Raw genomic sequence first — 22,833 nt, forward strand, 5'->3', positions numbered from 1 at the left:
AACACTGAAAAGTACTGTTTAATAGGTTGCAACACAAATCAAACTTGTCTTCTCTGCTTTTGAAATACTTTCTCTGAAAATCTCATCTTGCACAGGATTTTTTTTGTCCCAGTACATACTGTATATAATTATCTCAGATAATATCCAAGAATTTTTTTCCTGACAAATCTATTGCTTTAATCTCTTGCTTTAAGAGTTTTTGCTCATAAACTTGTATGTTCAAGTTTTTGTACCCATAAATGCTGCCCTCATCATAGCATTGTTAAATGTCCACATTATTCTGAAAATTGCTGCAAAGTGTGAAAGAATCAGGTGATCAGAGTCTGAATGTCAAGGTACTGATGGGAGACACAAGACACTTACGCAGAACCATATGAGGCTCTGGAAGTGTTAGTTTGACTTTTTTTTTTGTTTGTTTTATCACTTGAAAAATCAATATTGCTTCACACATACGCTATATTTAGAATATTTTCACACTTTTTCCATGGGGAACTGAAGCTTCTTAAACCAACCAGAGTTCAGTGACTAAAAGTGCACTTCTGCAATGCCCTGTGAATTATTTCAGATCCAAACCAACAAACAAATTAACCGATCAAGACAATAGTTTTACGAGGCACTGCCTTTATGAGTCCAGTGGTTCTGAATACAGTGATAAAATACCTTCAGTTTCACCTGATGGAAAATTAATGAGGTTTGGCAGATTCTGACTGAGCAGTGCAAACAGTCATGTTCTTTTTGCAAATTTCATGATGATGAAATAGATTTCAGAAGTTGTTTAAAAACCTTATTTTTCAGAGATAGTAATAATAACTGGGAGGACAACAGTAGTAGTTATTAATGGTATGTAATCATTTGTTCTTTTTTCTGTAATTAATGATTTAATTGAAATGAAATAATTTAATTAATAAATTAATCTTTTTTGGTTGACTTATTTCCTTCAATATATTGGAGTGTCCTGCTTAAATTGGTAATTTGTTTTGCCTACTTATGTTCAAAATAAAGTCTATCTATCTGTCTGTCTGTCTGTCTGTCTGTCTAGTAAAGTGGGGTGACATATTTGCCCTGCTTCATCATGAAGGGGAAGATTACAATTACAAACATGAAGTGAAAACGTCAGCCATTTTTGTTTCAGTGCCCTTATTATTAAATTTTCATGTGAGCTCGAATGCCTTTACAGCTTTAAACCAGTTTGTACACTGAAAGAGCGAGTGCTGAAAGAAGAAAATACATCCAAATATTTAAGGCTTCACTGTGTGTTATTTAGTGACATGCAGCAGTGATGTCACACCCAACTGAATGGTTGGCTGCAACAAATGTTTAATGAAACTATTTTGTCTGTTTGGGGCTCTTTAGTTTGAAGTGTATTAACTTTTATCATTGGTCACCACCTGATATAGAATGGAAAATAGATGAAGAAAAGAGTATATTCTTACAGAAACATGGCAGTGCAAGGTTTTGGATTATAAAGCAACAAAAATGGAATGATTATTTCTTCATGTCATTGTACATGAACACAGACTTTTATTTTCAGTTTCTGCAGTTTGAGTGTTTAAATGTCATGCATTAGATCTTTTAAGCTACATTAAAATATATGCATTAAGTTTAATTTTATATGTTAAAAAAATTATTGCTATTTATTATCATCAAAACAAAGTTGGTCAATTTGTCCTCTAGTTCCTGTTCCACACATCAAACAAAACATGACTTTTTTTGTATTTTGTTAAATGACAAAAAAGTGAAACCTACAATTGAACTGCTGCAGTTGTAACTATCAGAGTCTAAGCTGTCATGAGATTTCAGTGAACTGAAGTATAATGATCATTTTATGTGCATGCAAAAAAAAAAAAAGTAAAATAACTTAATTTCTTCACTGTTGTATGCTTCCCATTCTCTGCTCAGCCCTTAAGAAATATGGTGGTAGATTGAAATATTTATAGGTGGACTATGATTCTCAGGTGAAATCAAACTATGTAGGGGCTAATTTTCAACATAGATCACTTTTAGGTCCACACACTTCCATGTATATATAGGAGCTTTAATGTTGATGGATATGGATAAAAACTCCACCAACATCATCCCTTCAATATTCTGGCCATGTTTGGAAATAAGTTGAAGTTAGATGGTGCCAAATCAGGTAATAAGGGAGGGTGGTGAAGTCGTAAAGCAGTTTATTATTCACCAAATACAAACTTAGCTGGAAACAAAGAATAAAATTCATTTTCCAAAGAATTAAATTAAACACGCGCTCTGTAGCCTTTACCAAACTTCTTCTGTAGGAATGAAAAGGGTTCCTTTTCCTATCGTGCCTCAAGTCAACTGAATCCTTTTCATCATTACAGACTCACCTATGGCTTTTGCGCTCCTTGCATACATTTTATATCACCACCGTGTTTCAGACTAGTGTTTGAAGTGCTGTAGGCAGTGTTTAAATGAGGTGCCCTAGAATGAAGAAAATTACATTTCCTTTCTCTGGGGAAAATCGTGTCCCACATGTCCTCCACTCTTTACTTTTATGTTTTATGTCATTATCTGTGTCCTCTCTTTGTCTTCAGGGTGATGGTTCATGTCGTAGCACAGTGCCACGAAGAGGGACTTGAGCATTACCTACGATCTTACATCAAGGTGTGGACTCCTTGCAGTGTGTCTGTGCTGATTATATATTTGTAGGTAAAAATAGAAATGTTACATAAGATTTTCTTATGTTTCCTCTCAGTTTGTGTTTAAGCCTGAGCCGTACTCATCTGTCAATGTGAAAACAGTTCACGAGGAGCTGGCTAAGGCCATGACAGCCATACTCAAACCATCTACTGACTTTCTTACAAGCAACAAGCTGCTAAAGGTAACCTGTAGCTTTGAGTTCCTGTGAAATGACATATTTATGGTGTGGTGTTTCTCTTACATTAACTCTGTGTTGTAGCACTCTTGGTACTTCTTTGAGGCTCTGGTGAAATCAGTGGCTCATTATCTAATAGAAAGTGGAAAGGTTAAGGTAGGATTTTGCTTTGTTTTTTTGTTATCTTCTTTTCTCATCTTCTCTCTGACCTTCATTTCCTATGATTAAGTCCTGTTGTCCTTGTCTTCCCACATCCTGGTCCAGCTTTCCAGGAACCAGCGTTTTTCAGCATCCTTCTACCATGCAGTGGAGACGCTGGTCAATATGCTGATGCCTCACATCACGCAGAAATACAAGGACAACCTGGATGCTGCTCGCAATGCCAACCACAGCCTGGCAGTTTTCATTAAGGTTGGTACTCCTCCCAGTGTCTGCAATGCAGTATTACCTTTGATATACAGAATAGTTTGGAAAAATTAAGCTTTGTTTCAGGAGAAATCAGAAGAATTCCAATTATGGCGTATTTGTTCATTTAAGGGCGTTTATTTGACGTTCATTGACTGTATTTGTTTCTCTTTATGTGCAGCGCTGCTTTACTTTCATGGACAGAGGCTTTGTCTTCAAGCAGATCAACAACTACATGAATTGCTTCGTACCTGGAGATCCAAAGGTGAATGATTTCTGCTGCACTTGTCTGGTTGTTAAAAATTTAAACTCAAAAATATCATCCGTCCCTTGTATTTCTTCCAGACCTTATATGAGTTTAAATTTGAGTTCCTCCGGGTTGTTTGCAACCATGAGCACTACGTCCCTCTTAACCTGCCCATGCCCTTTGGAAAAGGCAGGATACAAAGGTTCCAAGGTAAAATCGCTTACTTCCACCTCACTTCATTTTTAGCTGCATAGGGCGTGTTTTCTGCATCCTGTCTTCTGACATCTTATCTGTAAATCAATATCATTTGTGTTGCTTGTTGCAGATCTCCAGTTGGATTATTCATTGACTGATGACTTCTGTCGGAACCACTTCCTGGTTGGCCTGCTGCTGAGGGAAGTGGGTGGTGCTCTTCAGGAGTATCGAGAGATCCGTCAGATCGCCATCCAAGTCCTCAAAGGATTGATGATCAAGCACACGTTCGATGACCGCTATGCTGCAAAGGTGAGTCCTGCTGTCCAGTCAGCCTTACCATCCTCTAAACATTTTCTTTTTTTTTTTAGAGGATGAAAGAAAAGACAGAAAGGGCAGATTAAAATGGGGATAAAATTGAGGTCTTTTGACAAATAATTGCTCTCAACTTTAAATTTAAAGGGCACTGAATCTCAGTTTGACCTAATTTCTTATTTTTACCCATGAGCTCCTACTGTGTTTTATTCCAGAGCCAACAGGCCCGACTTGCCACTCTCTACCTCCCTATGTTTGGCCTGCTCCAGGAAAACGTCTACAGACTGGAGATCAAAGAGTCATCCCCTCTCAATAACCACAGTGTAAGTGGGACACCTAGTGGTTGAAAATTAAGTAGCACCTCTCTCGTTCCAACAGCCTCAAAACAGCAGTACATATCTTATTTTACTCTAAAATTTTAATAGAACTACAACACGTAATAGTTCAATTTACAGATACAATTTCATTAATTATTGTTTTTTAATGGGTCAGACCATTTTCTATTCAGTTCAGTCTTGGATTCTTGATATATGTGTAAATCTTTTTACAGTATGTGGCATAATTCTTAGAGCAACAGTCCTATAGTTGAGGGATCTTTGAATCATTTGTCTTCTTGGACGCCTATAGTAAGGCAAGCCAAGGCAAGTTTATTTGTATAGCACATTTCATGTACAGGACAATTCAAAGTGCTTTCATAAAACATAAAAGCATCACAGGAGAGGCATAAAAATACATTTAAGATGAGAGAAAGTTAAATTAAAAGACATTAATTATTTTAAAAACATTAACATTAAAATTAAAACAGACAGTAAAATCATTGGCGATAAAATGTGATTATGTTAATGCGATTTAAAATGCATTTAAAAGACATTATTTAAGAGTTTAAGAGAAAGCTGTAGTAAACAATAATGTTTTCAGGCCTGATTTAAATGAGCTGACAGTTTGAGCAGACCTCAGGTATTATAGTAGAACTTTAATGAGATACTGGTGACCCTCCATCCATCCATTATCTTCCGCTTTATCTGGGGCCGGGTCACGGGGATAACAGTCTAAGCAGGGATGCCCAGACTTCCCTCTCCCCAAACACCTCCTCCAGCTCTTCCGGGGGGACCGTGAGGCGTTCCCAGGCCAGCCAAGAGACATAGTCTCTCCAGCATGTCCTGGGTCTTCCCCGAGGTCTCCTCCCGGCAGGACATGCCCGGAACACCTCCCCAGGGAGGAGTCCAGGAGGCATCCGAAACAGGTGCCCGAGCCACCTCAGCTGGCCCCTCTCAACGCGGAGGAGCAGCGGCTCCACTCCGAGCTCCTCCCTGGTGACTGAGCTCCTCACCCTATCTCTAAGGGTGCGCCCAGCCACCTTACGGAGGAAACTCATTTCGACCGCTTGTATCCGGGATCTTGTCCTTTCGGTCCTGACCCAAAGCTCATGACCGTAGGTGAGGGTAGGAACGTAGATTGACCGGTAAATCAAGAGCTTCGCCTCTCGGCTCAGCTCCTTCTTCACCACGACAGACTGGTACAGTGACTGCATCACTGCAGACGCTGCACCAATCCGTCTGTCAATCTCACGCTCCATCCTTCTCTCACTCGTGAACAAGACCCCAAGATACTTAAACTCCTCCACTTGGGGCAGGGGCTCCCCACCTACCCGGAGAGGGCAGACCACCTTTTTCTGGTCGAGAACCATGGCCTCGGATTTGGAGGTGCTGATCCTCATCCCCCTCGCTTCACACTCGGCTGCAAACCGCCCCAGGGCACGCTGAAGGTCCAGGCTCGATGAGGCCAACAGGACAACATCATCTGCAAAAAGCAGAGATGAAATCCTGTGGTCCCCAAACTGGACCCCCTCCGGCCCCTGGCTGCGCCTAGAAATTCTGTCCATAAAAATAATGAACAGAACCGGTGACAAAGGGCTGCCCTGCCGGAGTCCAACATGCACCTGGAACAGGTCTGACTTACTGCTAGCAATGCGAACCAGGCTCCTGCTTCGGCCATACAAGGACCGGACTGCCCTTAACAGAGGGCCCCGGACCCCATACTCCCGAAGCACCCCCCACAGGATATCATTGTACATTGTGTAATTATAATACTTCACATGTTTCAGGTTCTGTAATTCATAACTTTGTTAATATTTCCCATATTTCATAAAACTCCACAATCTTAGACAGTAATTAGAAATCTGTATGTTTCCAGCAAAATTCCATCCAAAGTCTAGAGTTGGTGGATTTGTGTTGCATACTGCTCTTTACACCATGTGTCACAACATTTCAAGTTATTTTTCAAGTGTTTTTCTCTTAATTTGTTCATTTGTGGAGCTTAACAAGCTCCCTTTGCCAATGTTTTTTTTTGCAGAATGCGAGGGAGGACTCTCTGGTGCAGAACTCCATTGTGACTCCTCAGAAACCTGGGAGCTGCATAGAAAATGCTCTCCACAAAGATGTGTTTGGAGTAATCTCAGGAACAGGTTAAACCACTGTCTTGCCTATTATAAAAGTGCAAAGCTAATGTAGCCGAAATTCTCTCGTAACTCTTTGTCACTGGTGGAAGAAGAAATCAGACTTAAAGAACTATGAAAATATTCTGCTGAAAGTCAAACTTTTTCCTCTATTCAAAACCTTAGTCATGTAGATGTACTTAACTTTACATTCCATCGCCATAAACCTAAAGCGTGTTATAATCTGAGTATTTTGTGTTTTCTCTCTGCAGCATCTCCTCATAGCTCTACTCCTAATGTCAGCTCAGTTCACCATGCAGATTCAAGAGGCTCTCTGGTCTCCACTGATTCTGGAAACAGCCTGCTGGACAAAAGCAGCGATAAGACAAACTCCCTGGAGAAGGTACACAGAAACAGGAATGGTCTCTTTTCTCCATTACTTACTGACTCCACAATCACAGGTTTTCCAGAGACTTTATGTCCCATAGCAATTATATCACATACTATATCATTTCTAAAGACTAAGTGGGATAAGTTAGTTTTGTTGCATATTTGAAATAAATAAACTAAATAAATAAATAAATAAATGATAAATACTAAAGACAAAAGGTTCTACCTAGAGCCCTTTGGTTGTTCAAAAAAGGTTCTTTCTAGAACCCTGTTACTCCTGTTTTGACACTAGGTGATTGTATACAGTAGTTATCATTGTGTGTTACCACCTGTGTGTGGGAGGTTGTGTTAAATTATTTGTACATCTTCATCAACAGTACTGATTATTGACAATTATCATTCATTCCAACACCAGTTTCCATGACAATCATAGTGTGGCTCAGCTGCAGTAGTTGGAGCAATAATCACCCCGACCCATCCATTTTTTCCAGGTGTGGGTTAGGGGACTAAGTTGTGTGTGACCACAATAACAAGATCGTGGGTGCAAGAAGGGTTCCTCTGCAGGCTAGCTTTTTAGCTTTCTCTTAAAGACATCGGGAGGAGTTCAGTCATCCAGGAAGAGCTCAAAGAAGATGCTGCTCCACATTGAGAAGAACAAGGTGGTTTTTGTGTTTCATATCTCTACTGGCCTGGGAACATCGCAGCCTCCCCCCGGAGGAGATGAAACAGGTGGCCAGTGGGAGGGTCTCTTTGTGCTGCGTTTTTGGATTTTTAATTCAACACAATCAAAGAATTTTATTTTAAAATAATCAACAGACATTTACTTCGTCCTACTTACAAGCAATATAAACAGCATATATGGTTAATATTTGCAGCTGGGATAAGTGTAAGTGTAAGTAAATAAAGATTGTTTCTCTCAAGACAGAGTAAAATGTGTGAGAGCAGACAGGTGTGGGTGCAACAGAAGTGCAGGGGTAGAAGAAAAAAGTGGCACACACTGGGCCTCATGCAAGAAACCATATGAACACATTTTCTCTTATTTTTGTTCATATCCTACATAATCTCCTATTTGGTTCGTACCCATAGATTATATATTGTGTGTGTGTCTTTTGCATCACACAAACTCCAGAAAGAGGTGACTGTTACAGTTTGGCATGCTCATGTATTTTTGGTCCAGAAGAGACTAGGAAAAACAGGAAGTTGATCGGACCAATATTTTGGGAGATAATAGTAATTTTGGAATACAATAGCCTTACAATCACATTGCTATGCCCAGAATCACGTGATTGCTTTGGTGGTGGCTGCTGGACAAATGCGGTACAGCATGCTTGAATACACAACAGATATTTGTGCTGGGGGATGTTGCCCCTCAGGGTCAGGATGTGGATTTTGAAAAAAAAAAAAAAAAAACCTTTTCACATCTCACCCTCGGTATTGACAGTGATGAAGTCCAGGATCTACAACACTAGTAATTCTATAATACCCATTTTCTGACTGGTGGTGTGCACTCTTATCAAGATAAATGAAAAACATCACTGCCCAGGAAGTATAGTGTTCATTGCACGGAAATACATTCTGAATGTTAGGAACACAGAGACACATAATGCAATCTAATTCACATTGTTTTGTTTTAGAGGAACTCGTATGATTGATTTTTAAATTTGTGGCTTTGTGATAAACATGCCTACTGTACCTCGTCTCGCTGACTTGAAACAAGTAATTAAGATTTGTTAAAATTACTTATAAATGCAGCAGACTGAGTCTAGTACAAGATTCCATGCAGTATTAGCTACATGATTTTCTTATTTCAATTAAATATCCAAAAGTTAATATTGCATAATTTTTCTTCAAAGTATTAGGATAATTCTGAAAATGTTTTTTATCTTCACTGTTGGTCCTATTACTTTTTATTATTATGTCTATTTCCCTTTTCGGTGTTTATGTACTGTAAAGGTAATTGTTAACCAGAACAAAACAAAGATGCATAGCTCAGTTACAATATGATGATGTTGTAATGGAGTGATGATTTGAGTTTCAGTTCTTAGCAAGTTGTTTTTTGTGAAAAAAGTCTACAGGCCATGGCCTCAGACATCTTGACTCCTCAAGGTAGAAATCTCACATGCAGTTGGTCATCATTAAAAGGGCTACATTCTGTTTAGGTGTCAGTTTCAGGCATTTCAACTGTGCATGTTGTTCACTGCAATGGTTAAAGTAAATTGGAAATGTCATCACTAACATCTCTGTGTTCACAAGCCAAAATGCCTGCTGTGCAAAAAGGCCTTTTGGCTCATAATGAATCTTCAACCCCCTCCTAGGATCATTTGGTCAAGGTTTGACAGGGTTAGGTTCATCAGGTTTTGATCTGATTATCAGCTCTGGTCTAGATGTGAAAAAAGCTTGGTGGAACTCTGAAGGTCTGTTTTCACTTTTGCTAGTTTGGGTCCTTCATGAACAATGCTTCAATATTTCACTTGACTACAGAGTTTTCCTGTTGCATTGTGTTGCTGTGCTTTTGGGTTAGATCTTTCCAGAGTGTTTTTTTATATTTTATATATATCCATTTTGGCATTTCAGCAAAACTAATTTCACAAGATGTTTCAGATGGTTTTAATATGACACAGGCATTGATTACTCACCAGAAAACATATTTGAATAATCTCCAAAACCCTTTTCTTCCAGCCACTGGCACACTTCTTTTGTCAACCACAATTTGTAAGTCATTTCTTCAGGAAAGTAACAAAGTTCATCTTTAACCATAAACATTTTGAGCTAAAATTAAATGAGTTTAAATCAGATTGAGTTTTCCTTCACCAAGCACTGAACAATCAGCAGCACAGATGAGACATCTGCAACTTCTGTGCATATGGCAATTCACTCTTGTCAACCAAGGTTTTACCGCTTTGCTTACAAGCAGTTACTACTAGGTGATCAGTTACAAATGTGAACTTCCATCCTGTCCAATGGAAAAATATGCTAATTGAGAGACTTATAATACACAGGGTAATGATAAAAATCAGGAAATATTTGGTGAAGGGTTTGAGGATTTTGCAAATTCCTATGAACTTGACAGAGTTTTTCTTGATTATGAAATAAAATCTTGAACAGCAGCTGGTATGAAAGAACCCATATGTTCTTAAACTAGTATGTTAATTATGTGCCCATCAACACTCTCATCTTAGCCCCTTCCCCAGTGCTTCATCACTCCTTGCACGGTAACCCACCAAAAGAAGTTTCCCAGGAGGCACTCAGTCAATGTGCCGCCTCTACCCATGTGCCCTGAGGATCAAGTCCCACCTCTGAAAACTGCCACTAAGCGGGCCACCGTGGACTTCTCCCTGCTCTCTCTGCCTTTGCTTGACTTACTGCAGGACAACGCGAGTGAAAACAGCAAACCAGCTGCAGCAGATGGAAATCATGTGGAAAACATACCTATACAAGTATTCACCTCCTGATTTGTCCATCTGCTCTGACCAGCACCTTTTGAGGATTGTACAGAGTCAAGCAACTCTATCAGATTATTTTAAACAAATCTAAATAATATGTACAAATTTTCAAACCTCTGGAATGATTGTTGGTGGTTTACAGGAATCTGTACAATCTGCTCCAAATCCTCCCAACATTCTCTTCTGAGTGTCCCATATCAGGGAGTGTTTGTGCTTTTGCAAAGTTTTATCTGACCTCATTGCAGTGTTGATTTACTGCCTCAGATACTGTAATGTGACCATAAATATTCTTTTTTAAAATCTGGAATTGATGCTGTTATCTCAAAGCAGAAAGCTGCTGCTTTGCTTTTTTCCCTCTAGTGCATTTTTTTCCCTAAGGAAAACACTTGACATTTCTCATCTCTGAAGTTTGGTTTTGAATGTGATATGCTTTATCTTTCTGACATCTCAGTTTATGTACTTGCTCTTCCGATAACTGTTTTTTCCCCCCTTTTCCTCTTCTCTTCTTTGCATCAGAACCAATGTGCATCCGCCCTGGGCAGCACCGTGCTGCGCTGCGATAAACTGGACCGGGATGAGATCAAAAACCTGCTCATGTGCTTCCTGCACATTCTCAAGAGCATGTCGGAGGGTGAGGCAGGCTACCCAAGCGTTTAAACACTTTAAGATCACCTCAGTCTTTTTTCTCACAAAATCCTCTCATTTGATTTTCTTTAGAGGCACTGTTTTCCTATTGGAACAAAGCAGCTCCCTCAGACCTAATGGACTTCTTTACATTAATAGAGTAAGTGTTAAACTATCTTTATAGCCATCTATTCTCAGAAATGGCTGATTCACAGGAGATTTTTTGGCTGTTAATATTAGAATTGCATGTCATAACAGTGGACCTATTTGTTTTACTGAGAAAACAAGATGAAGAATTTATCATATGTGTATGTTTTGAGTAACCTGTGGGTAAAACAAAGTACCTCAATATTACCTCAACATTAACAGGATACAGAAATGTATGTAAAATTTTAAAACACTTGTTTTGCAGAGTTTGCCTCCATCAGTTCAAGTACATGGGGAAGAGATTCATCGCCAGGTAAAGTAAATGTCACTCTGTTCAACCAAATATAAAGTTACTTAACTAAACAGCCATGCTGATTATCTGTATTTAACCAGTAACATTACCGATGCTTACACTTGCAAATCTTTGCTAAATCTTTTAACCCCTGCTCTTTGGTTTGTTGTCTCACCATTAATGCTGCTGGCAAGTTGTTTAATCATTAATGTCACAGGCCTGGGCTCACTCCTGCATGGGTAAGGACAAACTATCAGGTTTTTGGCCACTTTTATGTATAAGCTTTTTATATACTAACTCTTTTTATGTAACACCACTAAGATGATTTTTTAAAACTCTGATTTGGTCTTGTGACATTCTGTTATGATTTATGCATCTGTCTCTTCTCTGAACAGGAATCAGGAGGGCTCGGGGCTTGTGGCTCCAGACAAGAAGTCTCTGACTCTGCCCGTGTCTCGTAACAGGGCAGGGATTCTTCATGCCCGCCTGCAACAGCTGGGAACTCTGGAGAATGCTCACACCTTTAATAACAGTAAGTACCGCTTGTGGATCAAACACAGCTCCTGGAGTTACATGAAAAAGTTTGTTAAACCACATGGAATTTTCTTTTTATGCATAAATTTGCCCTAAGACACAATCACATATTCACGCAAGAATTGAAAGTACATCCATTTATTTATTTATCATTAAAAATTATTAAATCTTAACAGACTGATGAACAGACTATGAATGATGATTTTTATGTTATATGCAGTTCCAGAATTTCAAATCATTATTACCCCGCCCCTGGAAGGGGAGGCAAGGGGTATTGTTTGTGGCTTGGTTTGTTTGTTTCTTTGGTTCTTTGATTTATATTTTAACACTCTAGCAGCAAAACTGTCAGTTGAATTCATACCAAATTAGGTTTATAGATTGCCAGTTAACCAGAATAGATCTGATTACATTTTGGGAAAAGTAGGTCAAAGTTTCTATTTTTTATAAATTTTTTTAAATCTATTTTTTTCCCGTTTACTTGTAATGGGCGAAATTTCACATGTCTGTAGCAGCAAAACTATCAGTTGAATTCATACCAAATTTGGTTTATAGATTGCCAGTAACCCAGAATAGATGTGATTACATTTTGGCAAAAGTAGGTCAAAGTTCAAATTTTGTTTGAATTTTTTAAATCTTTTTTTTTCTTCCCATTTGATTAAAATGGACGGAATTTGTCTATGTGTCTGTGTCTATGCATGTCAGCACGCTTAGACATGATGACATCAGCTGGATTGATGCCAAAATAAGCTACAATATGTGTGAGGGGCGGGGTTTGTTGTGCCTGGCACCACTAGTTATTATAATATTTCTTGACAGGGTTCTTTAGATAGCCATGTCATGTCAGGGTCCTGCATCACACTATCAAAGTCTATTTATTTTGGATGTTGTCCTTCATATTTGCATGAGTAACTTCAACCAAACCTTTCTAGTAACTGTTAATTGGCCTTACTTGGTACATGTTGGATTGTCTAGATTTTTAGTCCACTCCACACACTTTCCTTGTGAAATTCTGCCCCAGCATTCCTATTTGGTCAGTGTTTCTAAAACATTGAATGTCTTCTGATCTAACTTTTTTTTAGTAAATAACTTGTATTTTTGTGCCCACTGAACTTTGCAGGTGGAGGTGGAGGTGACTTTGACATTTTAGTGTCATATGTTTTAGTAAAACTGTAGCTCCATCAATGATAGCAAGTCATCCTGTTCTAGACCTGGCAAAGCAGGCTCAAATCCTGATATTGCAGCCATCATGTTTCACAGATGGGATAATGTTCTCATACAGCACAGGTGTCAAACATGCGGCCTGGGGGCCAAATCCGTTCCGCCAAAGGGTCCAATCAGGCCCTGGGATGAATTTATGAAATGCAGAAATTACACTAAAGATATTAACAGTCAAAGATGTTAGAATCATTTTAGGTCAATTCAATCTCAAGTGGGCCAGACAAGTAAAATACTATCAGAATAACCTATAAATAATGAAAACTACAATTTTTTCTCTTTGTTGTAGTGTAAAAAAAAAAGTAAAATTACACAAAAATGTTTACATTTACAGATCAGCCTTTAGCAAAAAATGTAAATAACCTGAAATTTCTTGAGAGAAGTATGTGGAATTGTACCAATCTTCTGCCTCTTGCTAAATGTTTTGTGTATTTGTAGATCTACTGTGATCTGTAAGTTGTGATGCATATGTATAAATGATAAACTAAGGCATAATATATTGTTAAAATTGCACTAATTTTTCTTAAGAATTTTCAGGTTAATATTTGTTCATGTATTGTTCAAGTACGGTTCATAGATGTAAACATTTTCATTTCAAAATTTGACTTTTTTCACTCAAAAACAGAGAAAAACTTTGTAATTGACATTATTTATAAGTTCTTATCCTATTATTTATATTATTTTACTGGTCTGGCCAACTTTATATCATATTAGGCTGAATGTGGCCCCTGAACTAACAAGAGTTTGACACCCCTGTCATACAGGGATGCAGTGTTTTATCTGTGTCCAAATATAAGGCTTCTCTTTAAGCCAGCATGTTCTGCTTTGGTCTCATCTGTCCAATAGTATACTGTCTTATCCATGTGACATTTAGCAAACTTTATACTGCTAAATGCATGCAGTAGTGGACCCCTCTCTGCAGCTCTGAGTAATGTTATTCAGTGGTCTTCTGGTGATAGACCAACATTGACAATAGCTATAGCAACAGAGGCCTTTTGTGGAGACATTTTCCTGTCACCTCCCAGACAATTTCATGCCTGTGTAAGATAAAAATTATGTTGAATCTGAATCTGAAAGAAATTCTGCTGGTGCGCTTCAGTAAACTTACAACTACCTACAACATCTACAACTCTTAAAAGGTTCTAAGGTCTTTATAATTCTCTATTTGGACCATGACACAATTCCGTAAACCTGCCTTCTCTTTTATTAATACACATTGTCCATGTACTTGTTTTGTCTAGTTGTTTAAACTGATGTCTCTTTGAGTAGATGAAATACTTGTATGGAAATCTGATTAGATTTTAGTTCATATTTCTGCAGAAAATTCAAAATTCCAAAGGTTTCACTTTTTTCAACAATAAAAGCAGTCATTTAGATTACAGATTCAGATAGCAGCATAGCCAAAAAACTTCTGCAACACCATGATGCTTTGCCTTTTGTCATACTACACAAAAATATTTAGTATGTGACTTTTATTGGACATTATTTGACTGTTACTGACCTCTGCTGTTTGCCAATGAGAGTGGCAGCACAGATAAAATCTCTATAAAACTCTCTTGCCAAAGTAATCATTTAGTCACTGGCGTTATCAACAACCTAATCAAAACCTGTTCTGTTTATCTGTTTCAGCAAAATTAATATTTATGGTTCCAATAAAACAATGCATCTTGCAGTGACCTTGTGCTCTTTGTGCAGTGTACTCCCATACAGAAGCAGACGTGAGCAGTCAGTGTCTGCTGGAGGCCAATGTGTCCACAGAGGTCTGTCTGACGGTGCTCGACACACTCAGCATCTTCATCATGGGATTCAAGGTGTGGACTGTAACAGACCATAAACTTGCAATGAATCTCCATGATTAATATTAACAAGAGGTTCTGGTATAAAAAGTCTGCATGAGGTTTTTAGTACAATACAGTTTGGCTGGGCATACATCAAAATGTAACAGCTCATGTCCTCCTGTCATTTCAGACCCAGCTGACTTCAGACCTGGGTCACAACCCTCTGATGAAGAAGGTTTTCCAGGTCCATTTATGCTTCCTGCAGATCCCCCAGTCTGAGGCTGCCCTCAAACAGGTCTTCACCTCACTCAGGACATTCATCTACAAGGTACAAGGGAGCATATCCTTCAGGTTATGCAAATTCCAGCAAAACTGCCTATTATTTTGTCTTTATTATTTATTTCTGTGTTCCCTCCAGTTCCCCTGTACATTCTTTGATGGCAGAGCAGACATGTGTGCCTCTCTGTGCTATGAAATCCTGAAGTGCTGTAACTCCAAGCTGAGCTCCATCCGCAGCGACGCTGCCCATCTCCTCTACTTCCTCATGAAAAGCAACTTTGACTACACAGGCCGCAAGTCTTTTGTACGAACACACTTGCAGGTACGAATGTGTTTCATAGTTTCACTTTTTGTGTTTTTTGTGTGTGTGTGTGTGTGTGTGTGTGTCTGAGTCAGTGTGGGCTTGACTTATGGCTTTTGTTTTCATATATTCAGGTGGTTATTGCCGTCAGTCAGCTGATTGCAGATGTGATTGGTATCGGGGGAACCCGTTTCCAGCAGTCTCTCTCCATCATCAACAATTGTGCCAACAGTGACAAGAACATCAAGGTAAGGATGTCAAGGTGATTAATGTTAATGAAAGCTTAAAAATAATGAAAACTAGGTGTAGAAAAGCAGTATTATTAACAGAAAGAATAGAGACTTTAAAAAAAGATTTTGTGTGTTGAAAAAGTGACTGGAATTAGCCCAGTATTTTTTATGTTTGGCATTTTTCTGTAATGTCCAGTACAGTCTCATGTAAAATAAACCTGTTGTACATTGTAGCACACAGCTTTTCCATCAGATGTGAAGGACTTGATGAAGCGCATCAGGACCGTGCTCATGGCGACTGAACAGATGAAGGAGCACGAGAATGATCCAGAGATGTTGGTGGATCTTCAGTACAGCTTGGCCAAGTCCTACACGAGTACACCTGAGCTCAGGAAGACCTGGTTGGACAGCATGGCACGCATCCACAACAAAAATGGAGATCTGTCAGAGGTATTTTAATACTTTATTTATGTGTACTCAAAGAATTTAAAAACACATCACATATATTTTGCAGGTTCAGACAATCCTAGATGAGATCTACTCAAATGAGGATCACTGACAGACTTTTGGGTCTGCTGTTCTTCAGTGGTTTTGTATTCACCACAAAACACAGTTTGATGTCTGATCTGAAGCTCATCGTCTAAGCTGTTAGTCCTGCAGTAACACAATGCATATTTCTTTACAGTATCCAAAAGCTTTCTGACTAATGATTAACTGACTACAGAAAATGGGTGATGCATTTCTTCCTTCCTTTTTTTCTTTTTAGAAGAGATACATTTACAGGTAACGTAAATGTAACAGTGTGCATTGAACCAGTGCACATTCCATTTTTTGATTTTAAAAAAACAGCACTAAAGGTGATGCATTAAAAAAAATAAATAAATAAAATTCTGTCAGCATATGTACAAATTCGTACACCTGATCACCCAGTGCCTTTATCAGAAAACTGGAAATAAAAAATCATTTTTTAAAATTTTGTTATCGGTGTTGTTGGCCTAAAACCATTCTCACATTATGCAAATGTGAAAATGTGTAGCCAAACAAAAAGCCGAAAAGAAAAAAAACAGGAGAATGAGTGCTTTAGATTATGTTGTAGTGCTGCGCCAACTCAGTTACACAAATTAGGCCTGCAGGTAGTTATAGTCCTCTATTTATAACTTACACTGTACATGCAAGTGGATTTTTTTCTCCACTACACAATTAATCAGTTTTGCATTTTGTTGGAAATAAAACACAAACATGATTCAATAAGAACAATAACATATCAAAAATCTCAACTCTAGCGTTATTGTAGATCCATAATTCCATAAATCCATCAAACTTTTAATTACTGCTGGTGGAAATGCAAAGGTCCCAAATAATTCTAAATACGTAAAGCAGAGTTGACACCTTATTGTAAAACATAGAGGCACTCAGATATTTTTTTGCCTCTCCAGACAACAATTCTTGAGCAGGAAGATGCTCAAAAATGGCTATTTCAGTGATCTAATCTGAATTAAACCCCCCAACAGCTAATGCAAGACACATGAAAACTGAAATGGATTTCTGTATTCTACCTAAGTTAAAATTTTACTACTGTGTTGTAAAGAAATTAACTTTGACTTAACTTGGTCTTGTTTGCATTATTTGAGTCTAAAAACACTTTTTTTTTCCTATTTCAAAATAGTTGTTATTATCTGCAAATAAATACTCTAAATGACAATACCTACTTATTGGAGTTTGGGTAAAATATGAGTCTATATTACTATATTATTAAGATCTTTTATGTGTTTGATTTTAATGTGTTATTTGTGTGTTCATCTTCTTTACCTGCAGGCAGCCATGTGTTATGTTCATGTTGCTGCTCTGGTGGCTGAGTATCTGTGGAGAAAAGGTGAGTCAGGGATATCTGCTGCTAAAAAAATACATTTTAACATAAAAACAATGGAACATTTGAACTCTGCTTCCTTTATTTTATAATCCTCACCGAGAGAAGCCATATAATGTGTCGGTAGTTAAGGTTAACACAGTAGAAAAGAGATTATCCCAGAATAACTGATAAATAAACTCAGTTAAACAGATTTCACACTGGTGGTGTATTAAGACAAATTATAGGCAGTAAAAAGATACGGATGTCAGAAAAGCACACACCTTCCTCTGCCACCTGAGCACCTGTCCAAGGTGGTCCAAGGGTCATCCGTTCAACCATGTGTTAAAAACACTCCAACGGCGCATTCCCAAGATAAGATCTACCTCTCAAACCGGAAGATGAATCCACTCAGACTGATCTGTTGCATAACGGACAGACTTTCATAAAATCAGTTCAAAGTTCTTTAACATCACGTCCTTCATGTGTAAAACAGGGCAGAGCCATAATGACTTTTTAACACTTATTATTATAGTAATTATAAGGTGGTTGAGTAGTTTGAGTTTAAAAATGTTAACATAATATATTGCAAAGAAGGTTTATTTTGATTTTTTAAATTAATTTTAATGAAAGAAAACTTAACACTCTCTGAACACAGAATTATCTTCTTTTACTGCACAGGTAATCAATGTTTTCCTGCAAAATTGCATGGTGTCAATAGTGTGTTTCTAACTCCAGATGTAGTTTGGATCATTATGAGCAGGTTTTAGTTTTATGCTTTGTTGAAAGAATTTATCACATTTATTCAATATATTAAGGAAGAATGCCTCTTGTTGTAGTAGACCATCATTCATGTGCAACTTTCTCACTTGTTATCATTAATCAGGAGGTTATTGGGGAAAGCTTTGTCTTTTTAATATAGAGTATAGTCTTCTAGAGGACAACAAAAAAAAAGTAAATTATTTTATAAACAGCTAGTACACTACTAATTTGCTAAGAAACAAATAGTTAGTGGTGGTAATTCGAATATCAGCCTGTACAGTTGTATAATCACAAGAAACTGCAATTTAAAGGTCCAGATTTAGGATGGGGAAATGGGGAAGAAATTAACATAATATCTGCTTGTTGATAATTTTGATTCAGTGACACTGAGCATAAAGAGGTAGTGTAATGTAAGTGGTTAACCTGTGCATCTTGCTGGACTTTTCCTCTATACTGACAAGCCATTCTATGAACTGTGAGAATGTAAATAGAAGATATTTCTATCGTAGTGTTTTTCTCATGTGAGATTTCTACATTTAGGTATGTTCAGACAGGGCTGCTCAGCTTTCCGTGTCATCACTCCAAATATTGACGAGGAGGCAGCCATGATGGAGGATGTAGGGATGCAGGATGTTCACTTTAATGAAGTAAGACCCACTCATCTACATTAATCTGCTTTGTCTTTTTTTTTTTTTTTTGCTTTTATTTATGTGGCAATATATTGTTGTTGTTTTATTTCTTTCATTCTCTTATTGGCACTTATCTATTTAGTAATGCATTGAAAACTTCAGATTTTCACATCACTATCTACTTGGTTTAATGTCTTCCACTGTGTATTTTTGTCTTGTATTTAACTTTATCTTAATTTTACCTTTAAGTCTGTCCTTCCCTTGTTTGGTTTTATATCTTCCATTTTAGTTTCATGTGTTTACTCTGTCAAACCACTGTGCTCTTCTAAACCTATTCTTGTACACTGAATATCTGCCAATATCTGTCAATCAAATTTCTGTAATGAAAGCATTTAGGATTTTTTTTTCCAGATTGGCCTCACATGTCAGATATCAACTTAAAGGGCTCTTATCTTTGTGAAGGGTATCAATTGCTCTGTCCTGTAGATGAAAAAAAAACAGCCTAGACTTTGACACAGGGCTTGGTTCATCTGTTATTCTGCCATGAGTAGCAGTCTTGGGAAATCATAAAGCACTCAGGCTCAGCACAATCAGAAGTATTCTGCATCTTGCTTGTGGGCACTCCGGCAGGGGCACAGGCACGTTGACACTGAGGTTTAAGCACAGAACTGATAACCATATGAAACTGAAAGTGATGGCTACAGCACACACACATTTTATGAGTTTGTCAACCTCTCTGGGCTTTTCAGTGTGCTTTTACCTTCCATCTGCTTTTTAGGTTTATGAGCTGTGTCATTTCTCAATAAAAGGAGACGATCGGTCCATTTCCTATCCAGTCTGCTGTCTTTACAGGAACAATGTGCACAATTTAAGCTCACCTAGACAAATAAAAGACCATCCGAAATGTCTTGTGTGTTTGGAAAGGATTAAAGTTATTTGTATGTGTTCAGGAGGTGCTGATGGAGCTGTTGGAGGAGTGCGCTGATGGCCTCTGGAAGGCAGAGCGCTATGAGCTCATCGCTGATGTCTACAGGCTCATCATCCCCATCTACGAACACCGAAGAGACTTTGAGGTATAAAAATGTTCAGGAAAGGACCATCTTTATTAACTGAACTGAAATAACATAAAAATACTTGAAAGGAGTGTGTTAGTCTGTAGCATCAGTAGTGTAAGTGTGGATAGGCCAGTGTACTGTGTAGTGCAGTGTTGTCAAGTGTAGAACAGAACACATAGTGTGACACAGGAGTATAGGACACCACAGTGGCTCATCTGGTAGAGCACAGTCCTTATCACAGTGGCCTGTGTTAGATTCTGACCTGAGGCAATTTGCTGCATGTCATTCCCCTACCCTCTGTCCCCCTCCATACCCTATCTATCTCTGCTTGCTATCAGAATCAAAGTCAGAATCAGAATACTTTATTAATCTCAGGGGAAATTGTTGTGTGTTACAGTTGCTCCATGCAATTATATGAAAAGCAGCAGGAAATGAATTATCAATGCTACAGTAAATAAATAAATAAATAAATAACAGCGATTTGTCCAATATGTACTAGACAAATATTATCAATATAAGCAAGAGAAACATAACTAACTAACTAAATAAATAAATAAATAAAAATTGCCATGTGTAATTGTAATTATATGGTTATAAGGTGGAATTAAACAGTCTGATGGCCACAGGCAGGAAGGATTTCCTGTGTGGTCCAGTGGTGCATTTGGGTGGAATCAGTCTTGCACTGAACATGCTCCTGTTACTGACCACCACAACATGAAATGGGTGGGTGGAATTGTCCAATATTGTCCTGATCTTGGACAACATTCACCTCTCTGACACCACTGTCAGAGAGTCCAGCTCCATCCCCATGTTACTGACCTTGTCGATCAGCTGCAAAATGCCAAAAATTCAATTAAATAGAAAATAAGAGCAGATAATGAAATTTAGCAAAGTCAAAATTATTCATTCATTCATTCCTTGTCTGTATTGATTAATCCTCTGGAAGGTCACAGAAAGACTGGAGCCTTTCCCATCTACCATCAGGCAATGGCAGCGTAGACCCTGGACATATCGCCAGACTTGTCACAGGGCTGACATGTAGAGGCAGGGCCTACCATTGTGTGCTGCCCAAACAATTAATAAAAACAAGAAAAGCACTCGGAGAGCGCAGACCTCCGCCAAGACAGATCTGCCCCCCCCCCCCCCCGATCACCACCAAAATTTTATCATTTGTTCCTTGTGCCAGTATCAACATTTCCTGAAAATTTCCTGAAAATCCATCCATAAGTTTTTGAGTTATCTTGCTAACAAACAAACACACAAAGCAAAGTGATCACAATACCTCCTAGCGGAGGTAATAAGATTCTTCCCCAACACAAAGAATACAAGGAGACATTTACAAACAAAATTACTCACTTTAATATCAGCACAACAGTAGTTTATAGTCATCACCATGTTCATCTGCCTATCATCCTTTTTTCCATAACTGGAAAACCTTTTCATACTCTTTTCAAGAAACTTCTTGGAGTTTACTATGTGTCAAGGTGGTGAACTTTTGCTTTTTGTGTCTGCCACCTGTTCATGTTGTCCATCAGACCATATGTCATCATTTTCATCCTGGAGCAAAGTTATTAATCCATTTGATATTTTCTGTCAACACCTTCATTATAAAGGATTTCTTATATCTAAATGCCACAAAAGTCTGTTAAAATAAATACAATAAAAATAAAAAAGAGTCAATAATTCCACTCAATAATGACTAACAGTAATGTAGGGAGTAAAAGTAGAAATAAACACAGAAGTGAAATCTCTACTTGAAGACAGTGATAAACTATTTGTACAAAGTTACTTCCCACCTCTGGTTGTGATGTAAACTTTTAGTTGGGAAAAACCAGACTGCTTGAACTCATTTGCTCACATGCTCATAAATACATTTTATAGTTTGTTCACTTTATTTTTAATAGTAAAAGTAAGTAAAATACTCACACAGTGGAACCAGGAACTAAAGCATCAACTGTTACATGTTTTTTTTTATTGACTCTTTTAACAGTTTGTGTGACTTTGTACTTGTGTGCAATAGAAACTGACACATCTGTATGACACGCTGCACCGTGCATATACTAAAGTGATGGAGGTGATGCATACTGGAAAAAGATTGCTGGGCACGTACTTCAGGGTGGCCTTCTTTGGACAGGTAAACAGACCTGGTTCTAAATGCTTATGTTGATTAATGTGTTAACTACAGCCATTTAATAACTAATACCAAATATCTTATCTCCTGCCTTTTGTATGCATGAATATTCACTTTCTCACATACATAGAATCTGCTAAACCTTTTTTTAACAAACTTCTCTCTCTTTCTGCTGTTTTTTTACCCACACAAGGCGGCAGTAAGTGTTTCTATTGTGCTGTGTGCTTTTCCCCTTGCATCAAAGTACTGCATCTGATAGAGAATTGTTTGTACAGTAGAAGAGAATAGAGGCAGATAGTATCTGTATTCAGTAGTGGAAGAAGCAAATACAGCAACTTCAAAATACTAGATATATTTTATTTATTTTATATCTTTATTTATTTGGTATTTATTCTAACTAGAGTATAATGTACAATATTTCCCTTTCTCTGTAGTGCAGTATAAGTATTAGTAACTGTCAACCACTGTTTGCATGTTCTTAAGAAAACTAAATCCTTAATTTGTGTTAAAATGTTAATGCTGTACACTGCCTGGCATCTATTAAGCTGCTCAGAAGCATGAATGTGCATTTAGATTTTTTTTTTTCCTGTGATCATACATTATGCTCTTGGTAAACTCCCCATTAACCTTTACCCTGATCACATTTCACCTCTGGGATCCCATCTGTCTGTGATTATAGATGCCTGTTTCCACCTACATATTCATCTGTGTATTTGTACATAATAAGAGTCATCGTTACATGAATATGAGC

General features: G+C 37.9%; 1 protein-coding gene across 11 annotated transcripts in view; it reads left to right on the forward strand.

Moving 5' to 3' along the window:
- Positions 1-22,833, forward strand: part of dock9b (dedicator of cytokinesis 9b) — a 74,398-nt gene that overhangs the window by 43,738 nt on the left and 7,827 nt on the right. For 5 of the 11 annotated variants that reach the window (XM_030154624.1, XM_030154599.1, XM_030154608.1 and 2 more), the window contains exons 24-47: positions 2,553-2,622; positions 2,714-2,839; positions 2,918-2,989; positions 3,098-3,244; positions 3,420-3,503; positions 3,584-3,695; positions 3,811-3,989; positions 4,208-4,315; positions 6,345-6,456; positions 6,699-6,829; positions 10,776-10,890; positions 10,977-11,043; positions 11,296-11,343; positions 11,718-11,854; positions 14,767-14,882; positions 15,040-15,177; positions 15,268-15,450; positions 15,564-15,677; positions 15,894-16,109; positions 17,475-17,532; positions 18,808-18,914; positions 19,847-19,969; positions 21,972-22,085; positions 22,276-22,281. In XM_030154624.1, coding sequence (XP_030010484.1) covers positions 2,553-2,622; positions 2,714-2,839; positions 2,918-2,989; positions 3,098-3,244; positions 3,420-3,503; positions 3,584-3,695; positions 3,811-3,989; positions 4,208-4,315; positions 6,345-6,456; positions 6,699-6,829; positions 10,776-10,890; positions 10,977-11,043; positions 11,296-11,343; positions 11,718-11,854; positions 14,767-14,882; positions 15,040-15,177; positions 15,268-15,450; positions 15,564-15,677; positions 15,894-16,109; positions 17,475-17,532; positions 18,808-18,914; positions 19,847-19,969; positions 21,972-22,085; positions 22,276-22,281 — 2,683 coding nt within the window. Of the gene's footprint in view, positions 1-2,552; positions 2,623-2,713; positions 2,840-2,917; positions 2,990-3,097; positions 3,245-3,419; positions 3,504-3,583; positions 3,696-3,810; positions 3,990-4,207; positions 4,316-6,344; positions 6,457-6,698; positions 6,830-10,775; positions 10,891-10,976; positions 11,044-11,295; positions 11,344-11,717; positions 11,855-14,766; positions 14,883-15,039; positions 15,178-15,267; positions 15,451-15,563; positions 15,678-15,893; positions 16,110-17,474; positions 17,533-18,807; positions 18,915-19,846; positions 19,970-21,971; positions 22,087-22,275; positions 22,282-22,833 lie in introns of all 11 variants that reach the window. The other 6 variants (XM_030154665.1, XM_030154616.1, XM_030154673.1 and 3 more) reach the window with 3 other exon arrangements.

This window comes from Sphaeramia orbicularis, chromosome 2, assembly GCF_902148855.1.
Source record: "Sphaeramia orbicularis chromosome 2, fSphaOr1.1, whole genome shotgun sequence".
NCBI classification, from domain to species: Eukaryota; Metazoa; Chordata; class Actinopteri; order Kurtiformes; family Apogonidae; genus Sphaeramia; species Sphaeramia orbicularis.